The following is a 19,168-nucleotide window of genomic DNA, read 5'->3' as shown; positions in this document are numbered from 1 at the left end:
TTAAATTTTCACATAAAATAAAATAAATAATTCAACTTTTTTAAATCTCAAAATAAAATAAATATTAAAAAAATATTTTTTAATAATATCTTTTTTTAACTTTTTAACTTTAATCTCAACTCATCTGATCTCATTTCATCATATCTGTGAAAATAAATGAGAAAGTCGGAGAAGATTAAAGTTCATGAATCGCATATAAAGATTGAGTTTTCCACATTTTTTTTTTTTTATGCTTAACTAAATATGCAAAGAAGAATGGTCTTCAGAATAAGGGAAACCTAACAATTCTTGTGGACTCTGTTGCAGTAACGTTGCTTATTATGGCTTCTATTGTGTACTGGTTCATAATGAGGAAGATAAAGGGTAAGTAAAACAGGATTTTTAAAGCAGTTTCTTCTTTTCTTTTGCACTTTGAGAATTTCTAATTACATTTGACGACAAAGAAAAGACAAAAGAAGTATACTTTTAGAGTTACCTCCACTGGAGTAAGATTTGAAGAATCTTCAACTAGAAGGGAGCTCGATGGAAGTACGAGAAACTCAGATTTACAATTCTTTGAACTAAGTAAGATAGTTGCAGCCACGGATAACTTCTCTATTTCTAACAAGCTAGGAGAAGGTGGTTTTGGATCAGTGTATAAGGTAATCTCCTTGAAATTCAATTCATATACGTGCAATGCATCAGTAATTCCATTCTGAATGTTGATCAAGATTGAAATTGTTGTTTGCTTTCAGGGTTACCTATACAATGGAAAAGAAATAGCAGTGAAAAGACTATCAAAGTACTCAGGACAAGGGATAGAAGAGTTCAGGAATGAAGTTGCAATCATTGCTAAACTTCAACACAGGAACCTTGTGAGGATTCTTGGTTATTGCGTTCAGGAAGAAGAAAAAATGTTAATCTATGAGTACTTGCCAAACAGAAGCTTGGAAACTTTCATTTTTGGTATGTCTTCTTTTCACATAAGCTTCTTCTTCTAGTGACCAGCATTACCTACCAAGCTTGGACACTTTCATTTTTGGTATGTCGTCTTCTTTTCACATAAGCTTCTTCTTGCTTCTTCTAGTGTTTAGCAAATCATTTAAAGATTTGATCTTTTCATTTAGATGAAACAAAAAGGTCATTCTTAGATTGGGGCAAATTCTTTGAGATTATTTGTGGGATTGCTCGAGGGATCCTATATCTAAATCAAGACTCAAGATTAAAGATTATCCATAGAGATCTAAAGGCCAGCAATGTTCTACTTGACAATGCAATGCATCCAAAAATTGCAGATTTTGGTATGGCTAGAATTGTTGGAGGAGAGTCAGGGGACCAAATTGAAGCAAATACAAATCGTATAGTTGGAACATAGTAAGTGTGCTAGAAATTAAGGATACATTTATAGTACAAACCAATTTCCTTTTTTTAAGCAAAACATTAATCATATCATTTTAGTTCTGTGATAATTTTATTACGGTGTTGCAGTGGTTATATGTCTCCAGAGTACGCGATGCATGGACAATTTTCAGTGAAGTCAGATGTATACAACTTTGGGGTTTTGCTACTGGAGATTATTTCTGGCAAAAGGAATAGAAAGAAGGCAAAGAAGGTTTGGGAGTTATGGAAAGAAGGCAAAGCCATGGAAATAGTTGATTCATCACTAGTTGATAAAACCCCTGATAATGAAGTTGCAAGATGCATTCAAATTGGGCTTTTGTGCATGCAAGAATATGCAACAGATCGACCAAACATGTCAACAGTTGTTGCAATGTTGGGTAATGACACACCTCTTCCTTCTTCACAACAACCTGCATTTGTTTTGAAGGGTAGTAGCCATGGGAAAGACACATCAACTAGCGAAGAAGCCATTTCTATCAATAAAGTAATAGTTTCTTTGATTCATGGTTGTTAAAAGTTGAATTCTGTTTGGTGTAATATATTGATATGAAGTTAGTGTTAGTAGGGTCTTTTCTTTCAAAAAAGAAAATTTAAGCACTAAAATAGAAGAAAATCTCTTAACTGTATAAGTCGTGCATATCAATCTATATCTACTTAGAATTTATTTTGGATATCTAAAAAAAATTCAAATCAAAGTAAAATCGGCAGTCCTGTAATTTTTGTTCCAACCAAACTCAAGCTAACATCCTAACACATATTAAGTCTACCCAACTTTCAATTTGGTCAATTTCATTACTTTCTATTATCCATTCTCGAACCAAATTCTATTCCAACTCAACTATAATTAATTACAATTTAATTGGACTAAGTTTTGTTATTAGAAAATGGCTAATACAATAATTTTACATTAATAGAAAGAGCACTGGAACTCAAAACAAGATTGACAAATAAGGTTGAAGAACAACATGATATAAGAGATGATCCTAAAGTATGGAATATACAATTAATCTTGCAATAAACTCTACTATTGCAAGTATTATACCTTTCAAACTAGGACTATTCATCCGGCCCAGATCAAATCCGGGTCGAAACCCGTATTATAAAAATCGGATATATCCGGTCCAGACCCGAGTATGAAACCCGGGTTCCGTATTCATAACCGGATATAACCGGATTTGTATAAATGGAAAAAAAAAATCTTGTTCCTTCGGCCCATGACCTCGGACCCCCTATCCCCCTCCTCCCTCAACCCTAACAACGATTCTACGAAACCCGAGCCGCTGTCATGATGATCTCAATGGTTACTTGCTGGAGAGGAGTGGCTGATTCGAGTACACTCTCTCACCGATGGCTTGCGGAAGCTCAGTTGCTCAGCTTTGAGAATCATCTCTTCCTCGGCCAAACTGGCCAACCCAAGATCCCATTACACCTCTTCGGCCACCAATACACTCATACCTATCAAGCTCTCAAACCCATCTCTCACTGACATCCATCCGAGCCTTCTAGACCTGGTAAAATGGTACCGCTATCATCCATAGAGATGGTATTATTTTTGTTTGTCAGAGAGAGCAAGAGCAAGATGGTACCGCTGAATACAATATTGTAAGGAAGGTGAAAGAGCACCACAAGAAGAGGGCAAAGGAAGCCAAGAAGCTCTCCCTTAAGCACAACTGAAGCCAAAGGCCCTCGAAGCTCGCCATGCCCTCGCCCTCGCCCTTGAAGAGTTGGAGCAAAAGAAAGCCGCATGCAAAGAAAAGGTACTCCCCATTTCCTGTCCTAATATTATCGCGTGTAATTTTGCTTGCTCTATGACTGAAACGGTTAGTTTTTATCATTGCGCTATTGCACATGTGTATCTTGTTATTTTTATTTCTCGGTGTGGATTGGGCATTTTTGGAGAAAATTATACCTACGCACTAGAGATACTGGTGACATTCAATGTTTGTTTAGATGGATTTTGTGTGCTTGCTTCTCATTCTTTGTGCCCAGACTGCATATGGGTCTTATAAGTTGCTTTTAAGCTTAAAGTCTGGATTTTTGGAGATGGCGTAGATCATATTAATAAGGTAGTGAAGAGACTATTTAGTTTTGGATCTTTTAGAATTGTGCCTCTCTACCTGGTTTAGTGATTTGGAGGAAAAAGAATGATTGAAGTTTTGAGAACAATGAAAAAAAAACTTATTTCTTCAATACTTTGTTTATTTGGATCTATTTTGTTCTGTGTTGTCACATTTTGTTTACGATACTTATGAGTTATGTGTAGATTCAAGGGTTCAACGATTTTTGTCCAAGAACTCGAGTCCATGCCTGCATTTTCTAAAAAATATCATTTTTATTGTGAAACTCTACTTTTTGTTTTGTTCCCAATGCAGTTACTTTTGCCTTCTGCTTTTTCAAATCTATTCCAGCTTGTGCACAAAATTCTTGAAACTTGCGTGTGCCATTTTCTATCCTTCAAGAAGGAAAATCATAATTAATCCAATTGAAGCTTTTAAAACAATGTCAGATCTCATGGCCAAAAATCCATCAATTTTTATACTCATTTTCTTTACTCTCTTATAATATTCTATTTGAACATATGCAAAACTAGTTAACGAGCTTTTTGATTTCTTGGTTGCAGGAATTGACAATAGACTATTATTTGGTGTGAGATTAAATCATTGATGTGAAGACTGTGCTGCTGATTTTGTAACTCATTTCTTGTAATTTCGTGTTTGGTAATATAATTTATAAATATTGTAATATGTAGTGGATTGCTTTGTGATGCATGCATAGATGAATATTGGATTTGTTTTTTTTTTTGTTTTACATGCATTTAGTATTTTTAGAACGTTTCATGAACTTGACTTCTTAGAAAAAAAAATTAATAAAATAAAGACTTTTTTACTTACTTAAAAAAATTAAAAATTAAAAATTAAAAACCAGGTACAACCCGGAATTCGAATCCACCCGGATTCCGGCCCGAATTTGATCCAGACCAACCCGGTCCAGGTTCTGGCCCTGGTTTGAAACTTGGGTTCCAGTCCAGGTATACCTAGGTTCCTGGATTGGAACTCGGATGAACACTCATATTTCAAACCTCTATATATACATGTATGTGTGCATGTGTATGTGTGAATGTGCTAGGAATGTTCATCCAGATTTCGACCCGGGAATCTAAGTTTACCTGAGCAAAACTCAGGTTTCAAACCCAGACTGTGTTAGACCCAGGTCAGAACCCGGATGAATCTGGTTTTTTTAAAACCCGGGGTTCCAAGTTAAACCTAGTTTTTTTTTTTTAAAGCACGTGGACCCATTGAAGATCAATCTTCGACATCATAATTCTCGGTAGAGACAAAGCCTCACTCGTCTTCAAATCTCTAAGAGGCTTATCCACCAGAAGCTCCACGAGCTTCCCACCGTCAGGCTCGATCAACGTGGATGAAACTCGAAGCCTCCGGTATGCTTTTCTGCTGAAAGAAAGAGAAAATGAGACTTTGCGGGTTGGAACGAAATGGGTATTGGAAATCTTGTTGGGGGATTTGGGAAGATACGGGGTTTTGGTGAAGAGTGCTACCATGGAAGCCATTGAAGGTAGAAAGCCAACAAATAGCTCTGTTTCAGGGAGTGCTAGTTTGATTGTTAATTGGAGGTTAATAATAGCAATAATATTAAAATAAAGAGTTTAGTGGGTGTAAGTTGGATAGTAAAGGGCAATACTTGGGGAATTTGGAATTTCGAAAAAAACGAAGAATAAACAATGGATTGATTTGGAGCAATCTGATGGAATTTTAGAGTTTGGATCAAAATGAGGAACTCAAAGGTGGATTTTATTGTAAGTTTGGGAGAGAGAAAAATATGGGATCCAAAGGGGATGAATCTGGACACCTTTTTTTCTCTTAATTTTGCCAAGTGCCAACTTTTCTTCTCCTCTTTCCTTGTCATTTCTTTACAATACTAAATTAGACAGTAATCTGGGCTACCATATCATAAGATGATTGAAATAAAATGGTGCAAACTCATGAAAATAAAAAAAAAAAAAAAAAAAACTTTGTCCACCATCAAAGCAGCTTCTGAGGAAAACTGAGCTGCCCATCTTTACATTTTGTTCAATTTGTTTGGTTGTTTATAATTTTTTACTCCAAAAAAATACCGTAATTTAAAAATTTATAAATATCAAATGGAAGTTACACATATGATAAACTCAATTGTTATTAATATATATATATATATATTGTTGGAACTGATATGGTGTACAGACTTTTAATTTCACATAGGCCCTGCCTATAATTTGTGAGATATGGGATACAAAGAAACCCATGAATCAAAACATTCAAATTGAAGGGGGTAAAAAAAAAAGTACCGGTTGTACCTAGATTTTACAACTTGGATTTTTTCAGACCATAACTGGAATCCAATTTCCTGAGTTTCAAATCAGGCCCAAAAAAATCTGACCTGAATGAACAGTCCTAATATGTGCGTGGGTGTACGTGCAAGCATCTCCATGTGTAGGTGTGTGTAGGCGGGTGAGTGTGCGCGTGCAGGGTGCATTTGTGTGTGTGCGCGCGAGTATGTGGGGGTGTGTGTGAATATACCCTTACCTAAAAACTAGTACATAAGCTAAATGTTTACCATCTTTATGCCTTGAAACTTAATCAAACCCAGTTAATGCGGATACTCAAAATGTTTTTAATTGAAAAGGTTTTATTCTAGGAAATGGCAATTAGGTATATCTATCTATCCAGCACATGCATCGGCAAGATAGATGCATAAACCCATGGACAAAATAGATAGTGATTACTTTTTAGATATGTTTACCTAATTGCTAATTGGAATAATTAATTAAAGCAACACGGGAACCATCATCTTTGCAAAAATATGCCAAACCAACTCAGCACATGATATTTCGAATCAGAGATGAAGCTACAACGAGACATGTTTTAGGGGGGGGGGGGGGAAAGAAAAGAAAAAGGATATCAAATTGACCCTTGCTCAAATTTTGTCAAAAAAATAATGAGAAAAATTTGTATTTAATAATTTTTTTTTCATGCATCCCTTAATTCAAAATTGCATTATCGTAAAATTGCAATATATTAGATCTATTTTTAATAAAATAGTTTACAATTTAACATACTATATCAAGTCACGTCAATTTGTAAAATTTAGCTTTGTGAAATATTTTTGTGACTAAAACATTTCTCTTGATAAAACAAATGGTGCGATTCGCATCAGCGAGGGGTGATAGTGCGATTCGGCAATGGTGCAGAGAGAAGGCGAAAATGGGAGGGAGAAACGAGAGGGTGTGATTCGGCGTGAGAGAAAAGGAAGAAAAAAAGAATGAAATAGTGCGATTCGGTGAGGGTGCGATTTGGCGGGTTGAAGAAGATGAAGCCGAAGGATCAACGTGTTGGGAGCTTTCGGAAGAAGAAGGAAAGACGAGTGAAATGAGGCTATTCGGTATGAAGAAAGAGAAAAGAACGAGGGAAATAGGGATGGAGGTAGATAAAATAATAAAATATTACTTTCTTTTGTGAACAGTAACTCGCCATGTTTGGAGACAACTCAAGATTTACTGTAGCTCAAGTTTTAAGTTTTGAACTATTAGCTAGTCTAATGTGGAGGTTTTTTTTTTCACATCTAGCTAAAATTTAGACTTGTATTGACATTTGGCTAGGCCATTGCCAATGCTCTAAGAGTTTACCCACCCTTAATTAGAATAATATTTTCTTAATACTTTTAATAAAAATGTATATCTCTAAAGTGTAATATAATTTTTAAGTATCCGCCAAATAATGAAACCAAATAAGTTAAAATTTGTGTCCTTATCAATTGTTTCATTTCAAAGGTGCGTGCGTGTTGACTACTTTAATGATTACCTAATTCAATGACAACCAATGGTGATCTTGGTTGGAAAGAGAAAATACTTTCTAGATCTTTATACATGTGGGTTGATCGAATACTAAATATTCAATCGGTCTTCCTCAGCTTATAAAGTCCTATGGTCACAGTTACAAGTTTTCTCATAAACAACGAAGAAACTCAACACATGATATTTCGAATCAGAGATGAAGCTACAACGAGACATGTTTTAGGCGGGAAAAAGAAAAGAAAAAGGATATCAAATTGACCCTTGCTCAAATTTTGTCAAAAAAATAATGAGAAATATTTGTATTTAATAATTTTTTTTCATGTATCCCTTAATTCAAAATTGCATTATCGTAAAATTACAATATATTAGATCTATTTTTAGAAAAATAGTTTACAATTTAACATATTATATTAAGTCACGTCAGTTTGTAAGATTTACCTTTGTAAAATCTTTTTTGTGACTAAAACATTTCTCTTAATAAAACAATTTTTATCCAATAGACATGGAGGTTAGGATATTTCAATGGACTTTCCACTATATATCTTGGTATTTTATATTAGAGCTATTTTATTCGTCGGTGTGTTGAGCACACTATCTACATCATTTAAATAGTAAGATTTAATTTATAAGATTTAAAATTTAAAATTTATCTACCAAATTAAATTATATCATGTAAACACTTTTCTAATCATGTTTTACACCACGACTTGAAAGTAAAATTTTTCACAATAAGGGTGTTAAGGAGGCATCATGTGCATTGAAATTTTGAAAAGGAAATTAAAACCAATAGGATATTGCTACCCCACATCCTTTTTATTTTTCTTATTGAAAGTGTACCGAATTTTCTTTTTAATTTTTAAAAGTGAAAATCAATTATAAAAATCATCTTTATTTAAAAAAAAGTTAAAAAGAATAAAAATTAAATAAAAAATTTGATTCGAACAGAATTGATAACTTATGTTTTTCTTTTGATATATTAGGAGAGGGATGTCGAAGATGATATCCACTTTAGAGATGTGGGTTTTGTGCCAATAGGCCACAGGCAGTAGCAATTGGTCACTTGTATTTTCACTTTTTAATAGCAATGTATTTTATTCTATTTTTTTAACTTTTTAATTTTAATGGTTAAAAAAGAAATTATCAATAAATTAATATATTTTTTTTAAGAATTTAAAAATATTTAAAGAATATTTTAAAAAAATATAAATATACTCGAACACGTCCAGCAATCAAGTAGCATTTTCCTGTATCGAATGTCTTTGTCAAACAAAAAAAATTAAAAACTTCACCTGAAGTTGAGGCAGGTAGAGACTAGAGTCGTAGACCTTTCTCGTTCATGTCGTTGAGATTGCCCCTGTTTTAAATTTATGATTTTGATTTCATCAACAACAACCTCAGACAATCAAAAAGTGCAAAAAAATAAAAATCAAGCAAGCCAGCTCGCTGTCTTGTTGGAAGAACCGAAGAACCATGTATTCTCCTTCTAAACAGTTATTGACTCCATTATTGCTTCTCTCTCTCCTTTTCCAAATATTCGTTTCCCTAGACACCATAACGCCGGACGAGCCTCTTAAAGACGGTGACATCCTCGTCTCCCACCGAGAAACGTTTGCACTTGGGTTTTTCAGTCCTGCAAATTCTAGCCGTCGCTACGTCGGGATTTGGTATAACAAAGTGCCACTAATGCTACTTGTTGTGACTTTCATTATGTATTGGTTCATAATGAGGAAGATTAAGAGTAAGTAAAACATGATTTTTAAAGCGGTTTCTTCTTCTTTTTTTTTTGCACTTCGAGAATTTCTAACTGTGTTTGACGATAGAGAAAAGACAAAACAAGTATACTTTTAGCATTACTTCCGTTGGAGCAAGCATTGAAGAATCTTCAACTAGAAGGGAGCTCGATGGAAGTACGAGAAATTCAGATTTACAATTCTTTGAACTAAGTAAGATAGTTGCAGCCACGGATAATTTCTCTGTTTCTAACAAGCTAGGAGAAGGTGGTTTTGGATCAGTGTATAAAGTAATCTCCCTAAAATTCAATTCATTAGTGTGCAATGCATCAGTAATTCCATTCTGAATGTTGATCAAGGTTGAAATTGGTGTTTGCTTTCAGGGTTGCTTATACAATGGAAAGGAAATAGCAGTGAAAAGACTATCAAAGCACTCAGGACAAGGCATAGAAGAGTTCAAGAATGAAGTTGCAATCATTGCTAAACTTCAACACAGGAACCTTGTGAGGATTCTTGGTTATTGCGTTCAGGGAGAAGAAAAGATGTTAATCTATGAGTACTTGCCAAATAGAAGCTTGGACACTTTCATTTTTGGTATGTCTTCTTTCACATAAGCTTTTTGATCTTACTTTTTCTTCTAGTGTTCTACATACCTACCAAGCAAATCATCTAAAGGTATGCGATCTCTTCATTCAGATGAAACAAAAAGGTCATTATTAGATTGGGGCAAATGCTTCGATATTATTTGTGGGATTGCTCGAGGGATCATATATCTTCATCAAGACTCAAGATTAAGGATTATCCACAGAGATCTAAAGGCCAGCAATGTTCTACTTGACAATGCGATGCATCCAAAAATTGCCGATTTTGGTATGGCTAGAATTGTTGGAGGGGAGTCGGGAGACCAAATTGAAGCAAATACAAATCGTGTAGTTGGAACATAGTAAGTGTGCTACAAATTAAGGATACATTCATATTACAAAACAATTTCTTTCTTTTTTAAGCAAAACATTAATCATATCATTTTAGTTTTGTGATAATTTCATTACGCTGTTGCAGTGGTTATATGTCTCCGGAGTATGCGATGCGTGGACTATTTTCAGTGAAGTCAGATGTATACAGCTTTGGGGTTTTGCTACTGGCGATTATTTATGGCAAAAGGAACACTACTTATTTTCACGATGATCCCTCCTCAAACTTGATTGGGCATGTGAGTACAAGTATATGCAAATAATTTGTCTTGTTTTATTTAAACCTAAAGACACGAACATGGTGTTTAAGTGTAGGTTTGGGAGTTATGGAAAGAAGGCAAAGCCATGGAAATAGTTGATTCATCATTGGTTGACAAAACCCCTGATAATGAAGTTGCAAGATGCATTCAAATTGGGCTTTTGTGCGTGCAAGAATATGCAACAGATCGGCCGAACATGTCAGCAGTCTTTGCAATGTTGGGTAATGACAGACCTCTTCCTTCTCCACAACAACCTGCATTTGTTTTGAAGGGTAGTAACCGTCAGAAAGACACATCAACTAGCGAAGGAGCCATTTCTGTCAATGAAGTAACAGTTTCTTTGATTCACGGACGTTAATGTCGAATTCTGTTTGGTGCAATGTATTGATATGAAGTTAGTGTTAGTAGGGTCTTTTTTTTCTCAAAATAGAAAATGTAAGCCCTAAAGTCTCTGAGGGTGGGTTTGTGCGTGTGAGCATGTGGGGGTGTGTGTGTGAGGTTGGGTGTGTGCACGCGAGTACGTGGGGGTGTGTGTGAATATACCCTTACTAAAAAACTAGTATATAAGCTAAATGTTTACCATCTTTATGCCTTGAAACTTAATTAAACCAAGTTAATGCGGATACTCAAGATTTTCCTAATTGAAAAGGTTTTATACTAGCAAATGGCAATTAGGTGTATCTAACTATCTATCGAGCACATGACTACTACAATTAGGACATTAGATAGATGTTATTGAATATTTAAGTTACTGTGTATATTAAAATAATTAGATTGATTAGTGAAATTATCAAAACACTCCATAGTTGAAATAAAAATGACTTTTGTCCCCACCTACAATTTATAAATACTAATAATCAAACCCTATATATATATATATATATATATAATACGTTCTTTACACTTAATAGTTGGATTATATCATACACTTCACATATACACTGCCCACAGACCGATGAGAACAAAGTTGAAACCCATAGAACTCAGCTTGCCAATGCAGTAGGATCCAATGACGATGGTACAACTTGTTCAACATGATCACGCAATACCACCTGTGATTTTTCTAGTTCAATGTTGTACAGTGTGATGAAGACACCATCAAAAGCAAGGCCTTTAGTAGTGTTGGCAGCATCTGAATTCAAATGAAGTATTGAAATAGCTCGAGGGGATTCTACCAGAAAGAGAGAGTTCGTTGTTAAACTGCTCTGACATTTAGAAGCATAAAACACTTAATTAAAGCAAATATAGGTTAAAGTGAGAAGTGGAAACAGAGGACAATATAACAAGACAATGATTGAGAAGAAGGATAAACTGGTGAAATTATTTCCGATCATTCTTTTTATCAATTCTGTTCTGAACGTAGTCTTGGCCACCAAACCCAGCTAGAATTTTAATTTTCAGATATTTTTATTTACATGAACAATTACATCATTCAAAAGGCCAAATTAAGTAGGAGAAAGTGCAACTCACTGTTAAGGTGTGTTTTGTAGCCGTTACCATAACCGCTATCCAACACCTACAAGAGGGGGAAGGAAAGGGTGGCTGGGACCGGTGAGCCTCCAATGCCCAAGTCAATTATCGTGAGAGCTTAGTCTCTGAGAACAGAGAGGATGAGTCTTACCCGTCAAATACCTCTCTTTCCTTATTGTCACGGGCTTGCTTTTATTTGTGCCCCGTTCCTCGTAAAACTCGCCCATCATGGTCGTCATTCTCCTTGCCGAAATGGCGGGACATGGCATTTAATGCTGCCAACTGTGCCAGGAACTAGGGTCCGACCTCAGGGGAGTTGGCCACTCTTGGATGCATTTAATGTGTCTGATTAATCAGGGGACAAGATCCTAAGCTATCTTGGTCCCATGAATGCACTGGGATGGGAGACAGGGGCAGGCCTCTCGCTGAACCTCTTGGCAGTGGGTTTGCTCGGGCCTTTCTCCCATAGTTCTTTCGACCCATTCCTCCTACGGCCAGTGGGCTCTACTAGGCAGTGCGGGCCCAGCCCGGGAGTGCGAACATCACCATTCCAGTTACCTCGCGAATTCCCTATATGCTAGCGTAGTGGAAATTTAAACATTTCCCACGTCCGTAATATGCCCGCATGTTCGTACGTCTTCCTGCCTCGAGAATATGCACAACTATCACCTCGTCGTGTCCCATCACACTGCCTACTAGGTTCTCCAACTGTTGCCCTTACCCTATTTACTCTTTTCTCCGGTTCCCGTCGTGACACTCGCTCGACCTTTATATACTCTCCCTTCAGCAGCTTATCCCCCCTCTCGCATCGCTACCCACGCCATACTACCTTCTTCCTAGGTATCTCCCATGGCTTCAAGAAATGCCTCTCGCAACAGGCCTCCCTCCTTTATTGGGTCCACCTTTGGTGCCTTATAGATGATGTACTCGATCCCAAAATCAGTGGTTTTACAGCTTCCCAAGGTCGACCGCACCGCTGTTGACTTAGTGGGCAACTCCAAGAAAGTGGCTCTGTACACTGGCGCGTTCTCCCATGGTCTTAATCTCCCTTTTTGCCGCCCGATAAGTGACTTATTGGACTTCTTAGGTCTGGCCTCTGCGCAGTTGAACCCCCACGCCTGGCGAATTCTTCTGGCATTGAGTGGCGTGACGCATGATATTCTTGGATTCTACAGGGGATGACCATGTAGGAGTTCCTGTTCACCCATATAGTTCGTGCCATCCAAGTGAATAGTTGCAGCTTCCAATCTCGGTCAAATTTCAGGCTTGCCCGTCTCAAGCCACTTCACTCCAATGCTAAGTGATGGCAGAACAAATTCTTCCTCATCTCGAGAGATGTGAGACCCCAATATTAGTGTGTTTTAATTTATTCATCATTATTATTAGTGTTTGTTTTATTTTGTTTTATTTTATGTGGTTTATTCTATTTTATTGTATTTTATCTTATTTATATTTTTGGTTTAGGCCTTTTGTGTAGTGGGTTAGTTTTGAGATTTATGTGTTTTCAATTGTGAAGTTGGGTCCTATATGTTCAAGTGGGTTTTGTTTGAAGTGTGAGAATTCTATTTCTGGCCCAACCCGTGTGGGTGAACCCATAAGTTACAAACAAGGGGCCTAGCCCCTTTCCTCTATGCTATGCATTTTGACTAAGGGAAGGGAGGAATCCTAAGTCCCTACTTCATTCCTTTTTCCCCAGCGCCGCACAAGCCCCCCCCCCCCCCCAAGCCACTCCTCTTCTTCATTCCACAGCAATGGGCCATGCATGTCGTCCTCCACCTCGCGCCATGCGTGACAAGACATGTCCTTTCACCCAATCAAAGGCTAGATCTCCTCTGTTAGGGTTCTACTCCGCCACCAACCACCAGCAACCATTGCGAGAGTCCTCTTCAGCCACACTCTTAAACTCATCAGATTCACCACCCACTATTTTCCCAACCCTATAGGTTCAAGTTTTGTCCAGGTCAGCCACTGTTCACCGTGCTCAATGGCCCACCACCACCCTCTCCATTGCGTGAGTCCTCTCCACCCTCCTTTCTGCCAGTCTCATCACCCTTAAGCTTTTCCCAAGCCGTGGGCCTCCATTAATCTGTAGATTTGCCTCCGTTACCGTGCGCTGCCACTACCGACTCGCTCTACCACACAATGCGCACGCACACTCGCTAGACCCCTTAGACAACGAGCTTGATCATCCAGAAATTGCTTGTCCGAGCTATAAGTACCTCTCCGAAGCGACCCTTGGGATTATGACATCCATTTATCACTAACATTGTTTGAAGTCTGGTTGTGTTGAGATGGGCCTTGGGCCCACGAAGTGTTGAGATTGATAATCGTAGCAGTAGTTTGGAGTGGGCTATGGGCCGGATGGAGGATGGGATTATGCATGTAGTTGGGTTTGTTAAACGGTGCACTTTCTGACTGTTGTGATGATGTATATTGTCTAATCTGGGTTATGTCATGTCATCCAATATATTGTCTGCATGAATCTGCATATCTACCGTTATTAATATATGTCTTGATTGTTTAACTATGTTGTGTTTTGCCATGTGGTGTGATTTGAAAACTAGGTTTTCGTATCTTGGAAATATTTTTGTGGGTGCGTGCGCATCACGACCCCAAGCAGAGATGGAGTATTATCTCGATGGAGCTCTTATGGTCACTTGGGAGCGTGTAAAACTGAGTGACGTCCCCTGGGCTATCATCGAGTGATAGTTGGCTCGACCAAGACGATAATGCTTTTGGCACGACTCCGTAGCCCTTCTGCTTGCGGGGGTTAAAGAATGTCTGGACACATACGCACGAGCCTGGAGCTAGGCATCGCTCGTTACAAAGTCACATGCACGAGCGTTACACGTGGTGTGATGAAGGGAGTCAGGGTATGCGGATGATCCCTAGGAGACCATGGTGCATGCATAAATAAAATGATTGTATGGACTTTATGTGGATCACAACCCCAAGCCGAGAAGGGGTATTATCTCGGTGGAGCTCCTCTGGTTACTCGGGAGTGTGTAAAATTGAGTGACGTCCCCTGGGTTGTCGCTGAGCGACAGTTGGCTTGGCCAAGACAGCAATACTCTTGGCACGACTCAGTAGCTCCTCTGCTAGCGGGGTTTAGAGGATGCCTGGTCACGAACGCGCCAGACGCGGAGTTTGGCATCACTCATTATGAAGTCACATGCACAGACGTTACCCATGGTGTGACAAAGGGAGCCAGGGTGTGCGCATGATCCATAGGGGAGACCATGGTGCATGCGTAATAAATGATTGTGTTTAGGGCCAAAGGGGTTTTTGGCGTGAGTGTTATGTTTAAATGTGTTATTTTTGGGAAAGGGTGAAAAATGGATATTGTGATCCTATGCTTGTATGATTATCATACTTTGTTGGTTGTATAGATGCATTATTTAATCTCTTGGTTGTTGCATGTTGAGATTGCAAAATCTCACTATGGTATTCCTACCTACAATTTTGTTTTATGGAACTGTAGGCTTTGATGCAGAGAATGAGTATGAACAAGAGGGACCGGCCCATCCTGAGAAGTGAAGGCTTGGGATTGTACTCGTATTTGTTGTTGAACCTTGTTTCCATTCCTTTATTTCAGTTGGATAAATGTATAATCCATCGGTGGTTTTTATTTTGGGTTGTAAAGTAGAAAGCTTTCTAATACTTAGTTTTGACTACCTTATATCTATCCACTGACTTATTTTTGCTGCACACATCAACGCATGTTTGCACACACTTGCACAGGGCGATGGGCCTGTGAATCGTGTAGTCATCATTCCGGTGTCACAAATTCTATCAAATCACACGTGAGGTCGATGGCGCCACATGTGTATCAGAGCAGTTCGGCTCTAGGTAAGTTCATAAGTCACTTAGGAACAGTACCGGAATTTTACTCATCAATAGGCCTCGTTTGTTTTTAGAGATGAGATGGGTTGAGATTAAAGTTAAAAAATTGAATAAAATATTGTTAGAATATATTTTTTAATATTATTTTTTTTTTAGATTTGAAAATGTTGAATTGTTTATTTTGTTTTGTATGGAAATTTGTGAAAGTTGTAATGATGAGATGAGAGGTTTTCAAAGTTTTCAAGGTTTTGGGTTTTAGTCTTAAAAGCAAACCAGACCTTAGTATTATATGCTTGAGAATTTGGGGAGTTAGACTTGGATTAGCGATGTCGGCTTGAATTTCAGCTTGATAGGTATGAATATTTAGTGTAGTAGGCCTAAACTCTTAGTGATTTGGTTTGTTTTTATAATATCGAGGCTTAAAGGGAATGACATGGTCTAGGCGATCTCTTTGGAGTAGAAACTGAAGTCACAACTGAGGAGGGGAATAGCTTTAAAGCACTTAGGATAATTTAGGTCTTAGATTCCACAGAGTTTATGAAATGAATTTATAGAATAGGAGGTTGTAAGTTCAACGAACTTCAAGGAAAGATTTATGAGAATTTCATTTTAAGTTTTAGGATTTTCAGACTTTAAGAAATGAATTGATATCATTTAGGGTTTTAGATTTTGAAAACTTCGAGAGACAATTGTTTTTATCTAAGGTATTGATTTAGTTCGGAAAATGGTTATTATTAGCTCAAGGTTATAGGGTTGGCAGTTTTTTTAAGGAATTGATTCTTATCTAGTTTAAAGATGAGAGATAGTGCAGATTTAGGAAATGATTCTTGTTGATTATGAGGATATAGGTCCAGATGATGGATATGGTAGTGGGGTGATGGTTTAGAATATGATCAAGTTAGTTTGAGAGTAGGATTGGGTTTACTAGCTATATTGGAGGCGAGATTCGGTAACTTTTGGGTGGACTTTAGTGGGGGATGATATTGAGTTTAGTACTACTAGGATAAATACAAGTTAATTTAGGGTGTTGAGTAGTCAAGTAATTGATTTCGGGATAGAAATATTGGTGCATTTCTACTTTCAAATGAGATGGTTTTGGGCTTTGAAGCTCAATGCCTACCTTAGGTGGGATGTGCCGATTTTTGACTATTTGAGTGTCGTGGATCAATTGTGTTTTGGTTCACCTACGATGTCAAGTTGTTCGCTTGGATATGTACCGACGTGTGTAGGAGTCGATAAAATAATTTAAATCGCCTCTTCTGTGAATGTTGTAGGTGTATCGATATGTGGATTTCACTCTCAAGGTGTTATCGACTTGGCTCTTCCAGTTACTTAGGTCTTCTTACACTCATACTTAGTACTTCCTTCGAAAGATCATTCCATGAGTTCCCTGCAAGATGGTCCTAACTTCGCTTATTTTAAATTATTTCCCTTTTCTTTTAAATGTTTCTAAATCCTTGAAATTCTTTAAGGGAAAAGATATGAAGGAAAACCGCTACTTTTGTAAACCTTTTTAGAGTTGGACTTTGAGGGAAAAAAAAAATTATAATTTTATTTTGTCTTTTCACTTCCTTACTTATCTTATTAATTCAACCTCCTTGTCCAACTTTATGAAAACCTTTGGTGACTTGGTGCTTTGGCAAGAGTTGTGGATCTGTGTTGGTGAATTGTTGGAATTTCCCCTACTTTGTGTTTTAATATTAATATTTATGTGGTTTGCTTTCGGCATAAGGACCAATCTTGTACCCAACTACCTTGTTGCAACTTTCTCAATTCCATTGCAAATCAAATTCTTTCCCTAGTCACTTGGCAAAACAACCCTTTTTAGCAATTGTGACTTCATTCTTTGGATCAATTTTCTTTCACCTTTTGGAAACTTCTAAAAACTCCATACAACAGTGCTTGACGGTTGCCAACTCCTCGTAGGCGGTATCTAGTTCCTCTCGAAGGCCAGACACCTGGGCTCGAGTAGAAGGAGTCTCTCTCTCTCTCTCTCTCTCTCCTTAGAAGTGTTAGCACGAAATTATTTAGAAGAGGAGGAAGGGTCTGCATGCTCCTCCATTAAGAGCCACAGCTCCGAGTGAGGTCGGAATACGAGAGAATGGGAGCCTGGTGCGCTGAAAATAGCAAGGGCCCTGCCTCTAAGGGACTGTTAGACCACAACAGAAGAGCGAACAAGGATAGTATCCTCCACGACCCTACAGTCCTTAGAAGAAGGATTCTCCTCGTGAGGGAAAGATCCCTCTTCACAGCCGAAGGCTGGGTCAAACAGAAAAGAGATGGATACCCACTCACCACTAGGGTCCAGCTCGAAGGGCAGGGTCTCACCCCCATACACTATAGTAGGTTGAGAGCTTGGAGTGTTTTCTCTTTTTCCAAGCCCGTTCTAAGAGGCAATGGCGGTCTGTTCCCCCTAACCTTCACCTTGGTCACCATTAGTAAGTGGGGTGGCATCCGAAGGTGTTAGAGAGTCAAGACCCAGCGAAAAGGTCGCACAGATATCTACCTCGCCATCTCCTCCGTATTTTCCCAAACCAGTTCGAAGAATTATGGGAAGCTCAAAGGAAGGCGATGAGGCCAAGGCACCAAACCCCCGAGAAGAGAGGTCAAAATCAAAAGCAATGGCCAAGTCGCTAAGCACCTAGCCAATTCAAAAGTAATGGCCAAGTCGCTAAACACTAGGGTAGGTCTCGCGTGGTGTTGGAGGTCTAGTGGTAGGAAGTGGCGTGGATGAAGGCGGCTCCCTAGCATGGGTAAGAATCTGGACATCACTATGGCCTTGAGTCGGCGGTGGCAAGGGAGTATTGCTAGCCTCCTATTGATGGGCAGAATGCTCTAGGCGAGTGTGTTTGCTTGTTTTCTTAGCGGGGGAAGGAGCTTGCCTCTTTTAGGAGGCATCATAGTTTCGGTTAAAAACAAACAGCCTTTCACACTTGAACGAAAAGGCATGACTAGGAAACGATCAATATTATTAGGGCTCAAATGGACTTTTGTCCAAATGGCGTCCTCATTTTCCTAAACCGAGGCAAGGACCATATCTACACGAGTTTGCTCTTGCTCCAACAAGTTGACTACCACTTCTTTGTCATCTGGTACCCTATGCCAGTTGGCGTTGACAGGGAATTCGCCCCTTAAGGCTTCACCATTAGGAAATTGCCAAACTTGGCTCGAAAGGAAAAACAAAAACATTTTGCCATTGTTTGGCGTTGGAATGGAGAGACTCAAAACTTGCTAAGCGTCCGCGTGTGGAGACTACAGATGTTGCTCATCGAGCCGCTGATGGAATAACAGCTAGGAACTCTCAAGCAATCAAATCTGGGTACTCCCCCTTAGCAAGCTCCAAAACCATCTGCCAAATAATGCAACTACACAAGAGAACTTGCCAAGAGTGAGAATGAAGTTTGGATGAATGAAGGGGAGCCTCAAGCCATGGGAAAAGGCACAAACTGGCAGGGCTACTTTCTTAGTGAAGCCTTCCTCATCAGCTGCTCCCTGACTGGTTAGTTCAAGAGTCACGGTTCAGGTATCCTATATGAACTCTATAACTTACGAAGGTCCTTGGGGGTGAGAAAGGAGCACCATTCGAAGCCCTCAAAGTGAGGAACGTCTCTCTAGATGGATGATTTTGGGGCAGATGAAAGGGTATCTTAAGTGGAAGGTTGTGCA

The 19,168-nt window shown here is 38.4% G+C and overlaps 1 protein-coding gene across 2 annotated transcripts; it reads left to right on the top strand.

Annotated features, from left to right (window-relative positions):
• The first annotated feature begins 335 nt into the window (after positions 1 to 335).
• LOC121265541 (G-type lectin S-receptor-like serine/threonine-protein kinase At1g11410) lies at positions 336 to 10,636 on the top strand. Of its 2 annotated transcripts, XM_041169208.1 has the most exons (6): positions 336 to 363; positions 9,049 to 9,248; positions 9,342 to 9,552; positions 9,655 to 9,901; positions 10,018 to 10,168; positions 10,245 to 10,636. In XM_041169208.1, exons 1-6 carry the CDS (start codon positions 348 to 350, stop codon positions 10,545 to 10,547), a joined length of 1,128 nt encoding a protein of 375 aa, XP_041025142.1. In that variant the 5' UTR covers positions 336 to 347; the 3' UTR covers positions 10,548 to 10,636. The 2 variants fall into 2 exon arrangements, with proteins under 2 accessions (XP_041025142.1, XP_041025143.1); XM_041169209.1 differs by lacking the exons at positions 336 to 363; positions 9,049 to 9,248; positions 9,342 to 9,552; positions 9,655 to 9,901 and adding an exon at positions 1,241 to 1,353.
• Positions 10,637 to 19,168: the final 8,532 nt, after the last annotated feature.

The sequence above is a fragment of the Juglans microcarpa x Juglans regia genome, chromosome 5D, assembly GCF_004785595.1.
Source record: "Juglans microcarpa x Juglans regia isolate MS1-56 chromosome 5D, Jm3101_v1.0, whole genome shotgun sequence".
Taxonomy (NCBI): domain Eukaryota; kingdom Viridiplantae; phylum Streptophyta; class Magnoliopsida; order Fagales; family Juglandaceae; genus Juglans; species Juglans microcarpa x Juglans regia.
Note: the sequence above shows the minus strand (reverse complement) of the source record. Positions and strands in the feature narration are given on the sequence as shown.

Coding starts and splice junctions, on each gene's coding strand:
- LOC121265541 (XM_041169208.1), top strand. Junction 9,249..9,341: donor GTTTTGGATCAGTGTATAAA/GTAATCTCCCTA, acceptor GTTTGCTTTCAG/GGTTGCTTATACAATGGAAA. Junction 9,902..10,017: donor AATCGTGTAGTTGGAACATA/GTAAGTGTGCTA, acceptor ACGCTGTTGCAG/TGGTTATATGTCTCCGGAGT.